This window comes from Pipistrellus kuhlii, unplaced genomic scaffold (assembly GCF_014108245.1).
Source record: "Pipistrellus kuhlii isolate mPipKuh1 unplaced genomic scaffold, mPipKuh1.p scaffold_m20_p_3, whole genome shotgun sequence".
Lineage (NCBI taxonomy): Eukaryota > Metazoa > Chordata > Mammalia > Chiroptera > Vespertilionidae > Pipistrellus > Pipistrellus kuhlii.
The window spans coordinates 140,990,691-141,015,377 of NW_023425529.1; the positions used below are offsets into that span (position 1 = coordinate 140,990,691).

General features: G+C 35.2%; 1 protein-coding gene across 1 annotated transcript; it reads right to left on the reverse strand.

Annotated features, from left to right (window-relative positions):
- Positions 1–17,672: 17,672 nt before the first annotated feature.
- Positions 17,673–24,365, reverse strand: SLITRK6 (SLIT and NTRK like family member 6). Its single transcript, XM_036457522.2, has 2 exons — positions 23,758–24,365; positions 17,673–21,393 (listed from the first exon to the last, which is right to left on the reverse strand). Exon 2 carries the CDS (start codon positions 21,367–21,369, stop codon positions 18,859–18,861), a length of 2,511 nt encoding a protein of 836 aa, XP_036313415.1. The 5' UTR covers positions 21,370–21,393; positions 23,758–24,365; the 3' UTR covers positions 17,673–18,858.
- Positions 24,366–24,687: the final 322 nt, after the last annotated feature.

The following is a 24,687-nucleotide window of genomic DNA, read 5'->3' on the forward strand; positions in this document are numbered from 1 at the left end:
AGCAACTGAATAGATTAGTATAAACGAACACATGCTTGAAAAGGGGTATGTGATATTGTGTGAGTACTTATACCCAATAATTTTGTGCAGGCCGGGACACCAGGCAAGGCTGAGCTTGAGACTAATATGTGAGTTAGTATTTTCCACTAAAAAAGAAGAGAAGAGATATTTCTGCCAGAGAAAGCATCATGTGCCGAATGTCTGAGTGTATAGATCAAGACAACTGGTGAGATTGGAAAAGGAGAAGGATGCTTTGTTCACCGTGATTCATTACCCTTGTAAAGAAAAATAATTAACCTTTGGAGCCACTCTTGTCAAGCAACATTTTTTAAAAGTTCATTATAAATATTGTAGAGAAAGAAGAGTCCTATAGATAAAGCTATCAAAAAGATTGTTATAGTATAGAAAACAAAGCTGAGAGAAGAAAAAGACACACAGAAATAATGTTTTTAGAAACAAAGACCAACTCTAGAAATTTCTCCTTGGGCATATTTAACAGATTGTGGCAGAATACCAAAGATGCCTCATTTTTATAGAATAGTTGTGTTCAAAAAGAAAAGGCAAATGTATGTTTCCTATCTAATAAAGAGGAAATGTGCTAATTGACCAAAAAAAAAAGAAAAGAAAAGAAAAGAAAAAAAATGTTCACTGGATATAGTGGCTTTACTGTGGGATATTTAAACAAAAGAGAAAATTGAGATAATTTTAGCAGAAAACAGTAATAGTAATCAACTGCAGAAAAAAGAAGCATCATGCTCAGTAAGGATGATATAATGATATTTATTCAATACAACACTTCTGAGTATCTTTCTGCACTCTGTCACATTTGAAAAGCACAGTCTTTTAAGTAGGTGACTTTATCAAGATTTTGTATTTTCTTTCTGACAGAGAATATATCACATTTATTTATGATTTATAAATGAAGAATATAATGATTACTAGAATATAATGATAACAAAATTCATGCACAGGGTAAGGGGGTGTCCATCAGCCCAGCCTGCATCCTTTTCAATCTGGGACCCCTCCAGGGATGTTAAACTGCCCATTTAGATGGGCAGTCGGACATCCCTCTCACAATCCAGGACTGCTGGCTCCCAGCTGCTCGCCTGCCTGCCTTCCTGATTCCTCCTAACTGCTTCTGCCTGCCAGCCTGATCACCCCTAACCTGGATCAGGGTGGGGGTTCCCTTGGGGGTGTGGGGTGGCCTGGGCAAGGGACCTGTGGTGATTTGAAGGCTGGCCATGCCCCCTGGCGACCCAAGCAGAGGCCCTGGTATCTGGAATTTATTTACCTTCTACAATTGAAACTTTGTAGCCTGGAGTGAAGCCAAGCCCCCTGCTCACTCTGGCTGCCACCATTTCTGTTTGGTTTTATGTATCTTTTATAATTGAAAATTTGTATCCTTGAGTAGAGGCCTAAGCCAGCTAGGGCAGGTGGAAAGCTTGGCTCCTCCATTACTGGGTAAACCCAAGCCTCTGAACTGCTCTCTTTGGCTTCAGCCATCTTGGTTGGGGTTAATTTGCATACTCATTCTGATTGGCTGGTGGGTGTGGCTTGAGTAGAGTGATGGTTATTTTGCATATTACTCTTTTATTAGGTGGGATTAAGAAACTGGTGGAAACAATAAAATAAAAGAAACAGACATAAATAAACCAAAGGTTATTCTGCAAAAGAAAATTTGCTGACTAAAATATGTCTTAAGGATCTAGTACACATGTGTCAAACACAAGGCCCGCGGGCCAAATCTGTCCCGCCAGGCCTTGCAATGTGGCCCGCACCACGCTGTCATCACTGCACTCTGCTGCGTTTCCATCACAATGACAGTTTATGACTGTTCAGTAAACCATTCGGCCCGCGATTTAGGCTGGATTTTAGATTTTGGCCCCTTCTCTGATTGAGTTCGACACCCCTAATCTAGTATAAGTTGTCACTTAGAAAAATGCAGAAGATTTGGGTCCAGGTAGAAAAATAAAATATCCCAAAGTTAAAAAAAAAAAAAAAAATCACAAAACAGATAGCTTAAAGATTTTGGATCTTTTTTTTTTCTTCATGACACCTGACACCCACCAAATTCTATATAGTCAAAAAATAGTCCAATTTAATAAATCATTTATTTTCCTTATATCTCTCCCTATTTCTACTACTTGTCTTTTAACCTTTTTTTCAGAATCATTTATCTAAATCTAGTATAGTCATTTTTTTCTCCCATTTTCAGAAACCTTCCTTGGTTCTATTGCTTTACCCAAGCATTTCTCCAATTATGGCCTATGGATCAATTAATTCATGATCACTTTATCAAAATGTCCATTCACTTCCTGAATGGTGTTGGTGTTTTATAAATATTTAATGCCCTATAATGCCTAACCTTATAAATAGCTCTAAATAAAGTGAGCTAGTCTTGCCTTATTGAACTGATAAGCTCCAATTATATTTTGTAATCAATCTTTAAAACCATTGGAAATACTCAAACATCATGAAATGTCTATATAAAAATAAGTTATATTTCATGAACACTCGTTCAGTTTCCAGGAATTTTTTCCCTAGTTACTGTCTATGCCAACTGGCATTGTTTTATAAAGACATGTTTCTTTCAAGGCAAATTGTGACATTGCATTTATTATCTCAATTTAGGCATTATTTGTTAGGAGGACATGTTAGGAGGTTCCTAAGCTTTTCTTAATGTAATCATTGTTATTCTACTTATTAAAAATAAGTATTTGAATTGGTGTTGATATTGAAATTCATGTAAGGAAGCCCACCCTTCCAGTGATAACCACCCTGTCATAACCCAGGCCCCCAGGTTTCACTTTACCCACATCGGTTACAGAGGGTTCTGAGGGCCAAGTAGAGAATAACTTGAATACAGGTCTGAGGAATATCTCAATGAGTGAGTAAATGCACAATGATTTTCAATGGTGCTAATCATTTCATATTATGCCAAGCCTGCATTCTTTTTCTTCTTTTAAAAAAAATTGATTTTAGAGCAAGGAAAGGCGACAGAAAGAGAGAGAGAGAGAGAGAGAGAGAGAGAGAGAGAGAGAGAGAGAGAGAGAGAGAAATATGACAGATTTGGGATCAAAACCATACTTGAGAATTTACCCTGAATGGGAATTAAATCCTCCACCTTTCAGTGTACAGACAACAATCTAACCAATTGAGCCACTTGGACCCCAAACCTGCATTCTTAAGTTCACTCATTACTTCAGTCATGATTAACCCAAAACCAGCTTTAACAGTGAAACAGAAATGATAACACCTGCTAAGACAAGTACAAGAGCAATCAAATAATGAAGAAAATATTGCTTAAGGCACATGTGTCAAACACAAGGCCCGCGGGCCAAATCCGTCCCGCCAGGCCTTGCAATGTGGCCCGCACCGCGCTGTCATCACTGCACTCCGCTGCGTTTCCATCACAATGACAGTTTATGACTGTTCAGTAAACCATTTGGCCCGCGATTTAGGCTGGATTTTAGATTTTGGCCCCTTCTCTGATTGAGTTCGACACCCCTAGCTTAAGGGAAATGGAAATGGGATAACATCATATACATATATTACTTAAGAATTTTTCTTTGATTTCAAAGTGTAAAAAAGTAAATAAAATAGCAGTAAATCTTATTGTTTATCATAGCAATGGCTGTAGTCAAAATGGCAATTTCTTCATAAGCCCTCCTCCAATCAAAAGGTATTCTAATTTTTAATGTTAGATCAGAATATATTTTGTTATGAAGTTCTGTATCATTTTTGAATTTATTAAGATAGTTTAAATTATTTTGAATTTTACAGAGGCACAACATATTTTTGTCTTTTACAAATAGAAATTCTCCTTGGATACTGTCCACACTTTTCATTTTACCACTCAGTATTTCTAGCTATTGTTTTCTTAAACTGGCCAGTTATCTTGACAGAACTATTTAGGAAAAGGATGATTCATTTAAAATTTTTCACAGGCAGATTATCTGTATGTTTATACTTCTTTCTTACCGACCTCCTTTTATCTTTATAGCACACTCAACTCTGGATAAGAGCAGAACTGAGAGGAGATCCAACATAAAACAGTCAATGGAAGTTTTATTAGCAGCCAAGATTTTTCTTTGTTTATAAAATTGATGCAATGAACTAAAATTAAGGGTGAGAAAGTAGACTCACTTCATCTAAAAATGTCATTTCTTGTCAAAATAATGGAAGATTGGAAGTTCCTTTATCCTGCAGATCCCTGATGATTAATTTGTGAGTTGCCTATATAACATTATTTAAACAGTCAGTGAGTTAAATTCTGATTCCAACTGATTAGTTTTCAAAAAGATAATAGTAAAAGGCTCTAAAATTCCATGCAATTCAGTGGAGGAAATCCTTATTCTCGTTTTCATTTTTCCTGAGACTTTCTGAGTAATTTCAGCAATATGCGTTATCATTCTTTTGTTTGTTCCTTTTAGATTTTTACATTTTACATCTCTAATATGCAAAATCATAGTGACTGAGAAACAAATTATCCTTCAGAGCCCACAACCTCTGTGAATTGCATGCCATTCTTCTAGCCAAGACACTACACCATATTCATTTAAACTTTCTAAGCAATAATGTTTTTTGGAATGAAATCTACAAATAGGATACTCACATGTATTCATATACCACGTAATATCTCTTCTCCTCTTATAACTGAGTCATAAAATGTTGTCTTCAATAACTTTTAGAACTCCAACAATTAAATGCTTTTTGTGTGTGTGTGTGTGTGTGTGTGTGTGTGTGTCTATTTGATGTTTTATTGCTGTAAGTATGCATGACTCATGGACTAGAGAAAAGGGTAACAACAACAAAAAATGCTTTTGAAAAGACTAAATACCCTGGCATGAAACAGTAGCCCTAGATCAATTCAAATTTCCTTTAAAGTTAATGGCAATTACACAATTATGTGTCATTATTTTACTAAATTCCAAAGCAAAAAGACTTATTATCAGAGAAGTTAATTTTCAAGTGAAAAGGTCAAGGTCAATTGTAATTATTTTCCTTCAGAATTCTATTCCTCTGTAGTTTAAAAAAAAATACTGCAGAGAGGGGGGAAATCATCTAAAGAAACTTAAATATAGTGTGACACTTTAATCGGAACTTTGCAGAGAAGAGTAGTAGAAATAAAAAGTCAGTGTTAACTTTAACAAAGGCAACAGGAAATTGTTTGGTGAACTAAGATCCTGTAGAAAAACCAAAGTGTAATCACATCCGGATATGTTATAAGATATGGATAACACGTAACCTCATCTCTAAACATCAATGGTAATTAGTGTGTTTTTGGGCCTGTGGACTGCATAAATGTAATTTTGAAACTACTCTAAGATTATTTTACATGTCTTTATACATTAAAAAGTATATGCATGTGCATGATTACTGGATGTTCAATTTCTTAAATATTTCTAGAAGATCTGAGACTAACATTTTGCACTGAGAATAATTACATTTTCTATTTTGATGGATTTTGTATTCCACAATTATCGAAGATTCATGCAAGAATAGGCCTTCCAGCACAGGCCTCCCTCGGGTGGGGTCCAGCTAACCTGGCTCTAATAGGGGTGGATCTGAGCTAGGGCTGTCGGGAGAAGATGGTGGGAGTTGGGCTGGCCGATGTGTCCCGATTCAGCCTATCAGGGCTGTGCTGACTGGGTGAGGGACTGTAGGAGTTGGCTGGCTGGAACTGCCTCCTATTGGGGTAGAGGGGTGGGGGACAATCAAAAGCAGGGCCAGCTGGAGGGAGGGGCTGTGAGAGGTTGGCTGGCTGCTCTGCCCTTGATCAGGGTGGGAAATGCCCATTTGAAGGTGGGGCCGGCTGGGGGGAGGGGTCACAGGAGGTTGGCCAGCCAGCCCCATCCCCAGATCAAGCTGGTTCTCTGGCTGAAGTTACCTCAGAGCAACCAGTCATTCTGGTTGTTACTGCATTCTGGTCACCAGCTTTTTATATATATATATATATACAGACTAGTAGATATGTTAAAGATTATACTGATTCTCAAATGAAGTCCTGGTTTCAGTTGATTTATAAGTTCAGCAACTGATCTGATATTTAATAGAAATAAACATACACTTAAACTTTTTGCCTATGTATAAGATTAGAGAAATCAAACCTACACATTTTTGTTGTGATTTTGAAAAGTACCTTAGAGATTTAAGTGATGTCACAATAAAAGTAAGTAAACAACATTAGATGCATTTGTAGAATCATAGCTAGCTATTGAAGAGTGCCTATATTTGACAGTAACCAGTTAAAATTCAGACAATATTGTTAATAGGTTTATTTCAAGAAATTCATTAACATATTGCTATATTTACAGAAAAGACCAGTATGAATCAGTGTTATATATATATATAACTATATATGTAATGACAAATACCTATAATGAGATATATGTCATATGTAAGAAGAAAAAAATTGTCATACATATAGGCAGTCCTCGGTTTATGTAGATCTGTTCCTATGACGTGACATAACTAGATTTTTGCAGTAAGTTGGAACTCACCTACATAAGCACCTACATCACTCATATGGAGCACATACACAGCAGTAATGAAGTAAAACAGTAAAAAAAAAAAAAATTAAAAAAAAAAGAAATTAAAAGAAAGATAACAATTCCTGACCTTTACTTGTGGTAAATAAATAAAAAAAACCATAAAGCACATATGTATATATGTCAAATGACGGAATTTTTAAAAATAAATTCTATAAATGGGAGATGGAGACATAACCATGAAACAACATAAGTTAAGTTCGACATAACCCAAGGTCTGCCTTACTAAGCAAATGGTATTATGAGGAATGAATAAAAACAGATAAAATGGTCTTTCTAAAAATATATAATGAGCTACCATTTAGGAAATAAAATGAGTTAGATATATTAGGAATAAATAGTGGAGTTGAAAACAAGATAGGATTTTTTTAAAAACAATTACTGAATTCTCAATAGTAGTTAAAACTTAATATTTACATGTTGCTGAAATATTCATAAAATCTCTTCACATAGAGTACCTCAATTTTTCTTACAAATTACAATTATCAGAACATTATTTTTTATTATATAAGCAAGAGATATGAAATTCTGAGAATGTATGCTAAATTTACCCAACTCAGTTTTCTTTTCCACTCCCACAATACAATGCTATCTCTAAACTTTCATGAAATGTACAAGCAGAGGGATTTATTTTACATGTTAATAAACTATAAAATCAACTCCAAAAGTAAGTAACTCCCTTTATGAAGCAACTGTGACTCATATAGTTTAAATAAATTGTTCAAGGTCACAGAGTAGATAACTTGGCACTAGTTTTGTACTACCCGGAAGCAGATTTCTTTCCGTAAGATCAATATCAATCACATTATCATACTCACACGGAAAGAAATTATTTACTTAGACACCAGACTTGTTCTTGGAGTAACTATTCACTAATATAGCCAACAGTACCAATTTATAATTATAGACCAGTTTAGGAATAGTTAATAAAGTTATTGAATGTTTTGGATTACATTGATCCAGACACACTTTAGAGGGAATAATTTCATTAATAGATGTCAGCAACAGATAGTACATTGGCTGAAAATGGGTTGATACAGTAAAATACAGGAGTAGGGTTCAGAAAGTTTTCAAACTTTGATGAACCAAGTTTCTTTAAACCATTGAGGCTGTTCAGGCACATGCTTCTTTTAAAAATTGAATTTATATAAGCCAGGCTATGTCTTGCTCTTTCTGAAGTATCTTTTTTATCCTCTTGAAATGTTGTTCAATTATTTTATATTACATTTCATGTATTAAAGTTTTGTGAGGTTTTTCAATTGATTAACCTCCTACAGCATCTTAATGTGGCTATGACCAAGAAAACTTTTGTTTTGTTTTGTTTGGAAATGATAACAGCATTGCTGAGAGAAAGATTAATCCACTTAGAGAGAAAATGGAAAGAGTGAAATTCATTACCCAAGTTCCACAGAGGATGGGTGATTCCTGGGGAGCTCTGGCCAGCATTTGGCTGTAGAAGGTTAATGATAATCTGATGGGTGAAGGTGGGGTGGGGAGCATCAAGAATGGAAGAGTCAAGAATACAAGGAGCAGGGAATAAGAGGCCATCTTTATTGATTAATTCAACCTCCATCTTCTCATCTTCTGGCTATAACATTTTGCCTATAGATCTCTATTAACTTTCTCTTTTCCATTTTCCTTTGTTTTAATACTACTTGGGAATCATTCCGCAAGGATTGCTGAACCTCCCATGGCAGAGTAAGCAGATCCATTTTAGCATTTCTAATCTTCAAAGGAAGATGATGAGGAAATAAACTTTTAAAGTAACAGGGAGTCTGTTTGCAGAGTATGTGTGAGAACTGTGGAGGTGGAGATGGACCTGCATACCTTACTGGCATAACCGGCACCTGTGCATGCATGACTTGCATGCCATTGTGTGCCAAGCCACAGTATAAAAAGACAGAGTAAAGCTGTGACTGTTTGTACGCATAATGAGTGGCACTTAGAGAAAACGTAATCTCCTTCTTAGAGATGATTTGTGAGTGTTGCCTAGAGTACTCTTTATGGATGTATTTCTGTATAAAAAGGGTACAGGCATCTGAGTTAAAAATTCAAAGAGAATTGAGGAAATATATGTTACAAAAGAAAAGCTTTTTATTATAAAGCAAACTACACTGATCAAGTTTTAAAATTATCAAATTTATTCATTTGTTCATATATATTGCAATATAATATAATATTGCAAGTTTGTATTCAGATAATAAAGAGTCATCATTGCAATACTTTACTTGTGTCTAAAATACACAGGTTTCTTAATAAATATTTTTTGGAAATTAAATAAAGTATAAATAAACATATGAAGACCTCAGATCTTCCAAATTGCAAAAGTTATTATATATAACAATGATTGGTTTAAGTCATGACTAGAAGTTAAACAAACACATTCAAAATTATAACAATACTACAGGATCCAGTGCAGGAATTCGTGAACCTTGAAAGGAACTGTGGGCCATGAGGCTGCAGTGGGCACAGGGCGGGTCTTGGCCCATCCTCCACGCCCCTGCCCAGCCCCTCCCGCCACAGCTCCAGTCCCCTCTCCCAGCAACCCCAATCCTGCCACCACTGCTCTCATACTTTGACAGCATCAGCTCTGCTTGCACCTGCTGATGGCATGAAGTGATCGGGACTGGCACAGGGCACCAGCAGTGGGTGCGAGCAGTGGTTACTGCCCTAATTGCCCCTCAAGAGCAAAGGGAAGTGGAGAAGCCTTAAGAGGTGATGGGGTCCAGCAGCCACCACTCACACCCACTGACAGGGCCAAGCGATTGGGGCCGGCAAGTCCAGTGTGGGCAGCAGGTGCGAGTGGGGCCAGTGCCAGCAGTAGGTGCGAGCACCGGGTGGGACTGTGGTAAGCGGGAACAAAGAATTTTCAGTAACCACCAGAGACTCGCCCGGATGACAGCCACTGGCACCCCACCTTGGTCTGGCACCCACCACCCCACTGCACCCGATGCCCACCATGTTCCATGCTCTGCCACCTGCTGCCAATGACCACCATGTTCCGGATTCCCCCTGGTGGTCAGCGCACGTCATAGCAACCAGGTGTTCTGTTGTTTGGTTGTTCTGTCGTTCAGACTATTTGCATATTAGGGTTTTATATAGAGAGATTATAAGTGTGATGAAAGACTAAAATGTTTGCAAATGTGAATGACATACTAGTTCCACAATCAAATGAAACGGTATCTACATTTTAAAATATTTTTCTAAAATAATTGATGAGGCATGATAAGGTAGCAGAAAAGGAATTTTCCAAGTCAGGAAAATTAGAGCTCAGCTCCAACGATATGTATGATTTGGGGCAACTTAAATTTCTGAATCTCATCATCTTTATAATTAAAATAGGGATAACAGAATTACTTATATATAGGTTTGATATAAGGATTGAACTGAGTGTACACAGCAGCTGCAACTGGTTATAGGTATCTGGTAGGCAAACACTGAATTTTAGCTATCCTTATCATTTATGTACACTTGTAGGTATAAAGTAGATCTTAATAAAGACCACAGCTAAGAAGAGTCTTGCTAAGCTTAATGTTTTACATCCACTTTCAACAGTTCTGTAGCTTCAGGTAATTCAGAGACAATGTTAATATTTATAACTTGATATTTTTCTGTCTTATATGTTAGACTCCTTCATACATGCAATAATACATAGTACCAACAGTACTTGTGTATTAAATATAAAGACTATAATAAATTACATTATAAATAATCAATATTTAAATTGGTTGTAATATTTTACAATTTTATCATATTGCCTTTTCAGCAAAAATATATTTACATATAGAAACATGAATATACTATATTTAGATCTTACCCTCTTCACAAAACCTAACTGAAAGTGGATCCAGAGGCTTAAATATAATGTGTAGAGTTATACAACTGCTAGAAGATAACATTAGAGAAAATCTAGATGAACTTGGTCATTGTAATGACCTTTTAAGAAAGCAGCAAAAGCATGATTCATAAAAGAAATAATTGATAAACTGAATTTTATTAAATTAAAAACTTCTCTGTGAAATACACTGTTGAGAGAATAAGAGATAATCCATAAACTAGGAGAACATATTTATAAAAACATATCTGATAAGGAATATTATCCAAAATATACATAGAACTCTTAAAACTCAACAATAAGGTAACAAATAACCTGTTTAAAGAGTAAACCAAATAAGCACATGAAAAGATACTTCTTTGACAAGGATGTGGAGCAACAGAAAATTTCTTTCGTTGCAGGTGGGAATGTACAGCTACCTTGGAAGATCGTTTGGCAGTATCTTATAAAACTAAATAAATCTTATCATATGATTCATTAATTTTTCTCCTTGAAAGCATACAAGTTGAAAATGTATGTCCACATAAAGACTTGTACACAAATATTTGTAGCAGCTTTATTCATACTTGCCAAACCTTAGAAGCTATCATAATGTTCTTCAGTAGGCAAATGGATAGACAAACTGTGGTACATCCAGATAATAAAATATTATTCAGTGATAAAACACACACACACACACACACACACACACACACACACACACATACACACACACACAAAAACAAATGAGCTATTGAGTCATGAAAAGGCATGGATGAATTTTAAATACTTATTATTAAACCAATCTGAAGCAAATCTGAAGAAGCTATGTACTGTATATTTCAACTACATGACATTCTGGAAAAGGAAAAATAATGAATACAGTTAAAAAAAAAAAAAATCAGCAGCAGCCCGCTGGTGTAGCTCAATGGTTAAGCATCAACATACAAACCAAGATGTCACAGTTTGATTCCCAGTCAGGGCACATGCCTGGGTTTTTGGGCTTGATCCCCAGCAGGGAGCGATGCAAGAGGCAGCTGATCAATGATTCTCTTTCATCATTGCTTCTACCTCTCTCTCCCTCTCACTTCCACTCTGAAATCAATAAATATATGTGTTTTTTTTAAATCAGTGTTTGCCAAGGAGGAATGAATAGACAAAGTGCAGACGATTTTAATGAAGTGAAAATATGCTGTATAATAATACTGCCATGGTGAATACATATAATTGTACATTTGTCAAAACTCGCAGAATGTACAGCATCCACAGTGAGTCCTAATGTAAATGATGAACTTATGATGATAATATGTATTAATAGAAATTAATCAATTACAATAAATGCACCCCTCTACTGGGAGATATTGATAGTGAAATTGGCAATACTTCTTAGGGCCAGCAGATATATGGGACTCTATATTCTGGCCAATTTTACTGTGAACCTAAAACTGTTCTAAAAATAAAGTGTATTTAAAAAGATAAATATTGCTCACTTTATAATACTATCTTCTTAGGATTAAAATGATATGTTCACTAAAATAATGATCTTAATTTTAGCTTAAAAGCAACTATAGAGTTAAAATCACTTTAGGTAGAGGTCTTAAAAGATGTAATAATAAAAATATTTAATACCACTATATACATATATATATTAATTCTAACAATTCTTAAATTATATATTGATTATACAAGAAGTTTGAAATAAATGCAATATCATGAGAACTTCTTGTATTTTCTTTGTCAATATTTGTTTCTTTGAAATAGAATAGTAATTACATTCTTAATAAATTATATTTTAAAAATATGGGGTATTGATAAACAGTAATTAATTATTCTGAATTTTGTTAAATCTACACAATAATTTTTGTCTGCTATAAGTGTTTGTGTGTGTGTGTGTGTGTGTGTGTGTATGTGTTGTTCAATTCACTGCCATTCAACATTTTTTCTAGCTGTATCTAAAATGTCTTATATGTAATTTTGAATAAGCTAGAATTATGTAATCCAGTGTAAAGTAACTTAAATGTCTGATTCTTTTCCTACCTAAACACAGAAAGTATGTGTAATAGCAAGACATACATTTTTATAACAAGCAGGGTTCCAATTCCGGTTTTGTTACTCTTACTAATTATATAATGTAAGGCAAATTTCTTAACTCATTTATTTGTAAAAAGAGAACATTAGAATTTATAAAGTGTAGAAGTTTATGATGTGCTGGTATCTTGTATTGTATTTGCTGTACTATAATACAGGGAACTTTTCTAATATATACTTTCTAAGCCAAAGTACTTCAGAATGCTAGAAATAGGCCTGAAATGTGTCTATGAAAGTCTTACATGATGAAAGAATATATATAAAACATTTAAACTGATCTTATTCTTCCAGAACCATGACTCCTCTGAACTCTATCACTTACTTTCCTGTTCTACCACACATTCCTATATTAACTTCTGACAGTATGAATCATAAACACATTGTAACAGGTTCTTATGTGTTTTTGGATTGCTCACAACACCAACTAATTGGATGGAAAAACACTTAACATGCATTCACTAACTGTGATTCCATCACTGATAACACCATGAATTTAAAGTTGAGAGAGTTTTTTGGCAACAGAATTATTCCTTTTGTATATAGCATCTGTTCAAGACTTCCATAGCACCAAATGTGATGATATGATAATTAAATGCCAAGAAATTTTACACAAGACTAATAATGAGAAAAATGCCTTGATCATTCTCAGATATTCAATTTAGTCACTGATAGAACCTAAGAGATGTAAGAGGCAAAATTGTTTGTGAAAGATCAGATCTGCTTTTAAAATTCTAAAACAAAGTACTTCATTTAAAAATCTACCATTTTAAATAATCTTAATAAAAAACATGAATGTGTGTGTGTGTGTGTGTGTGTGAATTTTTGCTTGTTTCCTTTCTTCATTCACTAATCCACTGAATGATTTTACTAACAGAAGAGTATTTGTCTATTTGTTTATGCTTTCAAAGCAGCTAGAGGAGAATTTTACATCTGGCAGTATCCTCTGTTACATATACTGGTGCATAAGAATAGATATATGTAACTAACATAAATTAATTAAAAAAAAAACCTAAATAGTTTAATCTCCTAGGACCATTGATAGAATATTTTGTTTTTACTAAAAATGTGGAAAACATTTTTTCTGATTCACAGCTCATCACTAGTGCTATCACATAAAGGTTTACGGTTCTTGTTTTCTATAGTTATAAGAGTTGGACAATATTCCACAGAATAGCATTTGAGAATGCACTGAAAAAATATTAGTTGTGTTTTATAAAACAGGTAATGATACTCATTTTTATATGAGACAAAAATTTGTTAACAATATAATTTTAATAACATTTCCACCTTATAATTCAATGATAATCATCTTGTTTTTTGAGACATTGTTATGATTATAAACCTCAAATGATATTGCTTCAGAATGTATGGAATTGAAAGGACAAAAGTAATATTTTATTTTTAATTGCTTGTCCATTCCCCATTGAATGGATCATCCTTGATATGTCTGCTCACATATAGGATTACTCCACTGAGAAGGAGTTGTACTTGTCTCTTTTCCTATCAGAAAAGCAAATCTTCTTATGATACCCCATCCTCTCAAGAACAAAACTGCAGACACCTGTGCCTGTATGATAAAAATATTCAGGAAAGAGAAATAGAAGAAAATACTCAAATCCATTGTAAGATCATCTACCAATTAGCAGTAGATTCGAACTTCTCAAATAGTCAGCATTTTTAGGAACATGGATTATTTTCTATGTATAGAACAGTCTCTGATGAGAATTTTGTAGTATGTCTTATACTTGGTGAAATTTGGGAAGCTTTCTTTAGATATTTATTTATGTGTTTGCTTCTATTTAAAAAATAATATTTTTTGTCCAACAATTCTGCAAGTTAGTTGTGTTTCTCTTCTTTTCAAAGTGACTTTGATTATATAACTATTAGTTATTTAAGAAAAATAAGTAATTCAAAATAAATTGCATTATATTGAGACCATAACCAGCTATTCATCTCATTTTTATTAGTTCTCCCTTTACCAAAATATATAAATTTATTTATTTGAGCATTCTCCAGATAGATAGTTGATTCATAGATAAACAGATAGGTAGATTTATATATAGATAAATACCATCATTTTTAAAAGTTGCATTTTAATAACAAGGGAATACTCAAATCACATTCTTAAATCCTGGATCAAAGTTTAAGCTTTTTGTAAATTAGTTGGGAAAAAGCATTCACACAACTTAAATGTCATTTAGATGGTAGTTCAATTTACTTACTATCTATATGTATAAAAGCCTAAGTGACTGAATGACCAGAATGACTGTAATGACCAGAAAAACTGGTCAACCAGTTGCTAATATGCACACTGACCACCAGAGGGCAGACATTCAATGTAGGGGTTGCCCCTGGTGGTCAGTGAGCTCCACAGCCAAGTTCCCATGACTGGCCCACCTCCCGTGGCCTTTCCCCCAGGCCAGCCAACCTCTTGTGGCCCCTCCCTGGTAGCCAGTAGGCCAACTTCCTGTGGCCCCTCCCCTGGCCATTCCTATCCAATGAATCCTGATTGCTGGCCAGGCTGAGGGACCCCATCCATGCACAAATTCGTGCACCAGACCTCTAGTTAATAATGTTAGAACAGAGGAAAAACACACCTTCTCTTCTCCATGATATGAGATTAATACAAGAGGAACAACAGTCATAATTGATATAATCCATTCCAATAAGACTGTAAAAATTATAACTCAGTATGGAAGTCAATGGAAGATATCTAAAGAACACTTTCATAAATGTATAGTAGCTATTTTTATGTTAATTTAGTGAAAAGTATTTAATAAATTGGGATTAGCACAATCTATGTCTAACAGATTGACAGAATTTAATAAATTTAATCTAGTATGATTATACACTTGTATCCCTATTTAAAATTCAAGATTGTGACATAAAAGAAAACTTGCACTGATGTGCAATGAGCAAATTAAACTGTCTACTTAAATAAAAAAAAATATGTAGAATAATTAAAAGTCTAATTTATTTGTAGAATATCCAAGTGTGTAAATAAGGTTGAGGATAGTGAGTTAGAACTTGGGACTCTGTATCTATCAATTGATTACAGAAACAGACCACATTGACTACTTAGGTAAATAATCAAACAGGGAATATAATACACCAGCTTTCTCAACTCTCAATTTCTTATAGTGCACCAAATCACATAAGAAAGTTGTCATCGTGAACAAAACTTTTCAATTTTTTAAGTATCTTGCCCTTTGGAAACTGTAATGATTTTTGCATTATTATAAAACATATACTGACTCCCACAGGCTTTTAATCTTGGGGATGTATTTAATTTGGTGGACATATTTGCATGACTTTATAAACAACTTTGTTCTGCCTTAATTATAAGTTGAAGAATGAACATTACTACTTCAGGCAATTAACAGTGAATGAAGTTTTTTTTTGTAGTGTATTTCCCCACCCAAAAGAGAAGAATGTTCTTGAAGACATGTCTCTGTCTGCACTCATGGAGTCCTTCCAAGGGTCCTCTAGGCATGGAAATTTCTTAAGTCTTTATAATACCTTTATGCACCTGATTGGAATCAGAAAATCCTGGCAGATACTCTGAGTAGAAGTGCAATAACATTAATGCTGCCCTTGCTGTGTTTTTTTTTTCTTTAGAATGTAACTTGAAAATCATGCTTTAGAAGGTTTATTATTCCTTACTGTGCTGAATATTTTTAGTGACTAATACATCTAGCATCCCATATGCACACAGATTTCCCCTTAGTGTTACTTACAAAAAAGAATTCTCACCATTGTCCTTTTCAACTTTGTAAACTAATGGAGAAATTTAGGTTTACAATGAACCTTGTAACACATAATTGTAGATGGTTTTCTATTCATAATTCAATGATTTAAAAGAAAACCTTACTGTCATCACAAATCAACAAACAACAAGTGTAGGTGAGACTGTAGAGAGAAAAGAACCCTCCTGCACTCCTGGTGGGAATGCAGACTGGTGCAGCCACTGTGAAGAACTGTATGGAGTTGCCTCAAAAAACTTAAAATGAAACTCCCATTTGACCCAGTCATCCCACTTCTAGGAATATATTCCAAGAAACCAAAAACACCAATCAGAAAGTATATATGCACCCCTATGTTCACAGCAGCACAATTTACCATAGCTAAAATTTGGAAACAGCCTAACTGCCCATCAGAGAATGAGTGGATAAAAAAAGCATGGTACATTTACACAATGGGATACTACATGGCAATAAAAAAGAAAGATCTCTTACCATTTGCAACAGCGTGGATGGACCTGGAGAATATTTTGTGCTGTGTGAAATAAGCCAGTCAGAGAAAGACAAATATCACATGATCTCACTCATATGTGGAATCTAACGAACCAAATAAACTGATGATCAAATATAGGCCCAGAGACATAGAAGCATGAACTGACTGTGGAACCTCAGAGAGAAGGCAGGGAAGGGTGGGTGGGGAGAAATCAACCAATGAACTTGTATGCAAATATGCATTACCTGGGGACATAGACAATGGGCTGGTGAGCACCTGGAGGGGGCGGGAATGGGAACGGGCTGGAAGAGGTTAATTGGGGGAAAAGGAGGACCTATATAATTCTTTCAACAATAAATATTTTTTTAAATAACTGAATATATAAAAATAAAAATAAAAAACTTTAGTGATATGGTAAAGTAATAGATTTCTACTTAGTCTTCACACCATGCAGCAAAGGCCCCTACTGTGTTCATCAACAGGAACTCTCGGGCAAAATCAAAGAAATAATATATTCTCCTATTAGAGCAGACAGTTGAGTGTTGGAAATCAAACATTCAGGAATCACTAAAATAGAGCTAACTAACATAGAGAAATTTCTTCCTAATAAGAAATTGGTTCTTTCCTAACCTTGTGCATGGATTTGCCTGGTGTTCAAAAAACAAACTAGGTTGCCTGATTAATCCCATTTTGCTTTGTGAAAATTTGCTGCATGGTAGATTGTATAATCACAAAGAAGAAAAATAATTTCCATTTGTGATGAGTGGGAACATAGTTGGCTGGAAAAGGAGAACTACTGGTCAGACTTTAAGTGTGGCTCTGTCTCAGTCACACGCAGACACTGAATGGCCTTTTTGCAGATTGTGATTAAGATGATTCTGTTTGGACAACAAGCAGAAGTCGCATTTTGTATTTGTATGTGTGCATATGTGTATGTAAGTGTATGTGTTAATCCTGACTTTCATTGAAGAAAGTACATTTAAAAAGAGGGTTTTCATTTTAGTTTTATTGTACTGAGAAGCATTTTTAGTTTTCTTAAAAGGCACCCAAGAATAATTACCTTTGTGAACCAAAAATATACAAAACTGTACAGAATAAATAGTTCATAGAAATCTAGCTATACTTTCTTGTAAAATAAAGCTACATTGTGCCACTCTCGAGGCAACTTAAACCACTTACCTTCAGAAGTGCCTTTTGCAACTAATTTTTGGCAACTATCATTATATATCAATAAAAATATAATTACACATTTTCCTATTTGTTTTACACCTGTGAATTACTTGCCACAAGAAACATATTTCTATCATGATCATTCAAATTTACAAAGGATCAAGCTATAAAGGAAACTAAACTGAATATATGCACTAATCATATTTACAGTTGAATATCAGTAGCATTTTAAAATTATTCCAAGAATAAGAATTAAACTTTGAACACAAACTTTGAATACCTTAGTTCACAGCAGCATTTACAGTAAGATTGTCCACACAAGGTGTGCAGAAAACCCAAAAAGTTTGCTTATTCATTTCCCCATCATACTAATCATTCTTGATTTTTAAATTCAGAAAGCATAGCCAGGGCATTTTTTTTTAATCTTCAAATATTCAAAGTTTTGGTTCACTCATAGCCCATATAATTTGACCCTCTATATTTTTCCTTACCTATTACTATTTGTAACATTAAAGATCCAGTTCCTTTTGCCTTTACTGTAATAAAATCAGATTCATTTGACAATGTACATTTTTTTCAATACATATACTGGTTATATAAACAATATATTCCTTAAATACTATAACTACATATACAGGTATACTTTTAAAATGACAAAATCCAATTCTATTCAATCCACAAGTACAGTAATTCAAGAAAAATGTGGTTACTCAAATAGTCAATTCTTTCAGATGAGTGAGAGGACTTCTGTATGGAGAAATGTTACTATCATCCTTGAATGATTTACATGCAAGGATTTATTTTACTGGGGACAGACAAAATTACTAAAACACAATGCAATGGCTTCTCCCATTGATCCCTGAGTTTCTTTCTTTTTTCCCCATGGAAATACTGCTGTGCTTAAATTCTGACTGATGACACACTCATGTAAGGCACTTATTTACAAGATTTCGACTTAAGACAGAATCACAGCATTTCTGAAAAAGCCTTCAAACTCTCCATCTATGTTTGCTGCTCCAGGACTTCTAGATAGTCAGGTTCAGCATGTAAGTTAGCTTTGAGCTCAAAATATTCATTTTTAGTCTGTTCCACTAATACCTTCCTTGGTCTTGAGTACATTAATGTCTCCATTAATTTTAACTCTTCATGGGCTCCCGGATAATGGACCTCCATATCGGGCTTGAGTTGAGCAATGTTTTTCTTCAGATATTCCGTGATTCCCAATTGCTGAAGTTCTCTTTCCTTCTCTAATATGTTCCTATATAATGAACTAGCATCTTGGAAGGATAAAAATTCAGTCGATTGGTCTGTGGTTTTGTACTTCATATTTGACCCTGTGAGTGGTGAATGGTTTTCCCGTTCTAGGAGACTTCTTTGGAGATGTTTTGCATCACTTCCCTCCTTCTCATTCTTTTCTTCTTCCGCTTCCAAATGCTTTGGACCGAAGGATGGGCTTCTGTAGACATGAACCATGGGGCTCACCATGTGCTGCTCATAGAGCGATGCAGTGGGTCTCTCAGTGGTGTGGTGAGTGGTCTTATGGCCATACATACTGTATTGAAGATGTACGGGGCTGCTGTCTCTGATCTGCTCATCTGCTTGTTTCTTTTTATATCTTCTCCTGCGGTGGAGAACAAGAACCACTATCCCTGCAGCGCAGAACACAATAGTTATGAACACAATCAGCAGTCCTAATATTAAAACAGATAGTGGTACAGCATCGGTAAGCGATCTTAAAATAGTGTCAGCTGTAGGAGTACTGACAATTACATAACTAGTCTGAGTTGGCAGGGCTGGGTTGTTGACCAAACCTGGGCAAAGAAGTTCACTGTTTAATGCTTTTAATTCCTTCTTGGCGAGGTGCTCTGGAGATGTGCAAAGGATATCATCCGTCGCGGTGTTCTTATTTAACTTTTGTATCCATTGTTGAAGTCCAACAAGGTCACAGGAGCAATCCCAGGGGTTGTCTTCAAGGTCAATCTGGGTCAGTAAATCAAGGTCATCCAAGAGATTACTTACAGGAAGATGAGTCAAGTGGTTCATTTTAAGATTTATCCTTGTTAGAGGAACACCTGAAAATATATGTGGTGGTAAAACTTGTAGCAGATTGTTATTTAAATACAGAACTCTAAGTTTAGGCATTGGGTTAAAGGTTTCTGGTAATATTTCCTTAATTGCATTATATTCAAGATATAAGTACTCAAGATTGTGAAGACCAAGGAACATGGCTTTACTTAATTTGGTCAGATGGTTACCATTTAAATAGAGCTTCTGTAATCTTGTTAAGTTCATAAATGATCCTTCTTCAAGAACCTCAATATGATTGTTTCCCAAATGAAGCATTTCCAGAGTGTCATATTCCACTAGATCTGACTTCATTAATGCATGAATAATATTTCCTGCTAAAATAAGCTTTCTAGGATCTTGTGGAGGAGGTTTTAGATCTGATACACTCTCAATATTGCGTTCTTGACAGTGTATTAGAAGTCCCGATGGGGATAGTTCTTTGCAGTTACAAGGAATAGGACAGTAGGGTCCTGGAAGTTGAGTGGATGGCTTTGGAATATACGGTGTCAACCCTGGTGCTTTGGTGGGTGGTTTCAAAGGGGATGTGGTCTTGAGTAACATGCGACCATCACTTATTGAAGATGTGACTGCCAGATGTAATGATCCTGAAGGGTCCTCATGTTCTTCATACACTGGTGGAATGGGGCAAATCGATTCTCTTTTCAGACGGCTTAGTATGCTTCCTTTGAAAACTGGAGGGCTATTGCACACAACATCACCAATTATAGACTGCGGAGGCATGTTTTCCAACCAAATCTTCAGCTGCAGTAAGTCACAATTGCAGGCCCATTTATTGTCCTCCAATTGGAGATCTAAAATTCTGCCAATGTGTTCTAAAAAACCAACATAAGGCAATGTTTGCAACTGATTCCCACGAAGATCTAGATGGGTCAAAGGAACAAATCGGAATATGTTTGCAGGAAGACTCTCAATAGCATTGTCATTTAAAATCAACACTTTAAGTCTGTTGAGCTTGCTAAAGGCACTTGGTTCGATCACTGTAATAAAGTTGTTATCTGCTTGTAGGAACTCCAGATTTTCCAGTCCATGGAAGGTATCCTCTTTAAGAATTTCTAAAGAATTGTGGTTGATATGAAGTTGCTTTAGAAGGTCAAGGCCATTAAATGCACCAGTCTCAATATCTGCAATGTTGTTAAATCCAAGGTGTATTGAGATAGCATTCCTAAGCCCAGAAAAGCCATTTGTGTGAAGCATTGTCAAGCCATTATTTAATAAACTTAAGTGGAAAGGTCGCGATGGTGGCACACTTATTTGAGATAGTGTCTTGATGCCTTTTTCTTCACAGTTTATTAGAATTGTGCCATCTTTTTCCTCGCAGTTGCAGAGAGAATCACAAGAACCTCTGGCTGAGGACCCTGTAGACTGGGACTGTGAAGATACAGAGGCAAGGAGAGATGAATATAAGAGATGAATCCACAGCTTCATGTTGTCCTGCGATGGGATCTAATTCTGTAAAATAAAAATGCAATAGCAATGGGTTTTAGTGGGCAGAAGCAGGGAGGAGTTGAATCTGATGATAGGCTTTCCTTTACAAAGAAAAACGTTGATTACTGTGAAAATACAAATACTTTGCTGCATCTACATGGTCTTTTACGTTTTCCTAATGTGATGACGGGTGTGTTTTAATTTCCTTTTACTTGCCTTGTGATCAAATTATAAAAGTTAAGTGAAGGAGAATTTAAAATATTATATCACCAGTTGTGTTCACATCTGCCAAGTGAACTGCATTTCTGCAGATGACAGAGGTGCTGGCTAACTGGACCTCTGCTTTTTTGATATAATGCAAAGGTGTGTATTTGAAACAACCTTGATGTTTTTTTAACCACAAAGTACATGAATCTGAGGCCAAAGGATTAAAGTAAAAAGATAAAGATGTAGGGACTAGGCCGAAGCAGAGAGAACTGTAGAGAATTTTAAAGTGATAGAAAAAAGGATATTATATATGTAAGCATGCATTATACATATTTTTATTCATATTTTTGAAATTTATGTCACAATATAACATCTAATAATGTGTCTGTGCTTTAACCTGCTTTGACTTGGGCTCAATATACTTAATAATTTCATTAGTTACTTTAAAATATTGAGGAAATATGTCTCTGACCATGTTATAAAGTGGAACATTATAAAAAGAAGTTTGTTTTAACCATGCTGTCTAGAGTACTTTGTATCAGCCTGCTAGTGTTAGATATGTATGATTAAGACTGCCCATTCAAATTTCACTTCAGTCACACTTTATATTGAATTTCTAGACTTAGAATATTTTCTGCTACTTTAAATCCTGTTATAAATAAGGTTAGTATCATGAAACTAAAGAAGGAAAACTGATCTGTAGCACACATCTTTGGCTATTTTAAAGGAATAAACAATGCCTCATATAAGCTCCCAGGAAACGACTTCCTAATGAGGTCTTGAACAGGCTTTAGGGCACTGAATGTCATGTAATTTAGCGGTTGATTTCTTTTATTATAAGGCTGAAAGTCACAAACAAGGAACTCTGAAACAAATTGCATTATACTAAAATATTTGAGAATATTTCTTATATTTTAAATAGGTAATGATAGTTCTCAATAACAAAATCACATATTCTAGCTCCTTAAAGACTTAAGATATGCATCTGAAACAGCAATTTTTAATAAAGATTCTAACTCTGGAATGATAGCAGTGAGAGGTAATTGCATAACTAATAGTATCTAAGCGTAATCCCTTTCTTTAACTATTGTACCTTATATTTATATAAACCACATTAAAAGGTAAACAAACACCACATCTTAAAACTAATCAACTTCTCAAAATTGTAACTGCTTTCGTTTTTTTCTGGGTGAAATGCATATTGTAACTTTGAATCTGATTAAAGTTCACAATCAGATAAAACATCCCAGACCCCAATCAATAAACCTGAAAACAAACTTTTATTCCAAGAAAATGCGTTGTTTTATTGAAAACATATATAGTGTGAAGTTTCTGAAAGGTCAGATGTAACCAAAGAAACAAAACAACATAGTGCCTTTCCATACAAAGGAAAAGTTAGCAGACAGCATCTCCAAAGGAAAATAGTTTAATCTTAAACATCTCTGAGAACTGTGCTTAAAATCAAGGAGCTTATAGTTGGGGTCTTGAACTTGTGGACTGGCTTCCACAAACACTAAAAAGTACTTCTCCATAGATTCCCAAGAAAGAATACTATTCATTTTACCAGGCATAGCTTCTTTAACAAAGAGTAAATAACTTCCAGATGAAAATGTCTCATGCCTTTTTCATCCTATATGCATTTTATGCTCTTCAATATTTCCTAGAAAACAATATCTTACCATTTTGGAAACGCATACAAATGTGCAGAGTGATTCTATATTGACAATATCTGATTCACTGTTAAGGAGTTCAAAAATCTCCATTCACATGTTTTTTTAGAAAGCACTGTTAAGTCAGGAAATAATAAAAGTAGCATACAAAACACAAAGAATCCTTTAATATTCCGCTTAGGTTTGAAGTTCAACAGTGGCACATGGAAGTGATCTTTATTTCCCAGAAAGCACACACATTTAATGTCCAAGAGCAAACTGCATGCTGTAAAAATTACAGTGGCATATTATTCTATGTTGCTCTTCTCTGCAGCCAGCTGTTGGACTAAATGTCTGCTGCTCAGAGAAAACAGGCATCTGCTACAGCATTAGTTGTGCCAATGAACAAGAATGAAACCAGATCCCCTTTAATGCAAAGTTATATTTTTTAAAAGGGCAAACATATATATTTCAATCACGTTAGGATAATGAAAAACTAGGCATCCCAAAAGCCCGGAAACATTCATCTTACCTGTAAAGCAGAGTCTCTTCCTGACGTTATCTGTAATGCACAGCTGGAAGAGATGCTCAAAGTCAATTCAGTTTCTTTATTTAAAAAAAAAAAGAAAAAGAGAAAGAAAAACACTAACCACCGTGTACTTTCTTCTCCAATATCACTTTTTGGCAAGTCCCGTCACTTTATAAAGTGAAAGCCTCTGGCCGGAGACAGAGTGCTGAGCATCTCATTGAAAATATTTCAAGCAGAGTGCACGCTAGATCATCCTGAAGCAGTTGTCCTTTCCTTCCCCAATTAAAATTCAGGGCATACTTCACAGCTATGCTGACTTTTTTTGCATATAGTTAACCATTTGCAAGCTGCCGATCGCAGTCCATAAACAAGATGTTTGGCAGAGCTGGGACCGATCACTCTTGCTTTCTGAGGTTGCAGAATCCAAGCTGCAGCAATGTTCTCTTTCCTCTCTTTCTAGTCTTTCTTGTTAGCTCAGTTTGTTATTAGTCAGATTGCCAAGGGCTGGGAGGTAGGCGTAAATAAAGAGACTTCTTGGCTTTTGACTCAGCCTCTAAGCCCTGCCCTGCCAGAGCGTTTTAATCTGCCAGTGTCATTTGACACAGGAGGCAGCTCCACCTTGGGACCGCTCAACTCCTCCTCTTTCTGCAAATGGTCTTTCCACTCCCTGTTCAGACCAAATATAGTGCCAGGAAGTTTTGGTGCAAATAATGGCATGTCATTTTGAATGTCTCAGATTGTTCTGTGTTATGTAGAAAGCTAAAAGAATACATATGTTGCATTTTCATCTGGCACACTACTGTGCTGTTTGCACACACGTGTGCAGAAAAACGGTACACATGCCGCCTGGGAATAGTGGCTTCAGTTTTATTTCGAAGCTGTGCGTGAAATAAATTCTAAAATATTCCCATGAACTGCTTTCTTGCAATATTT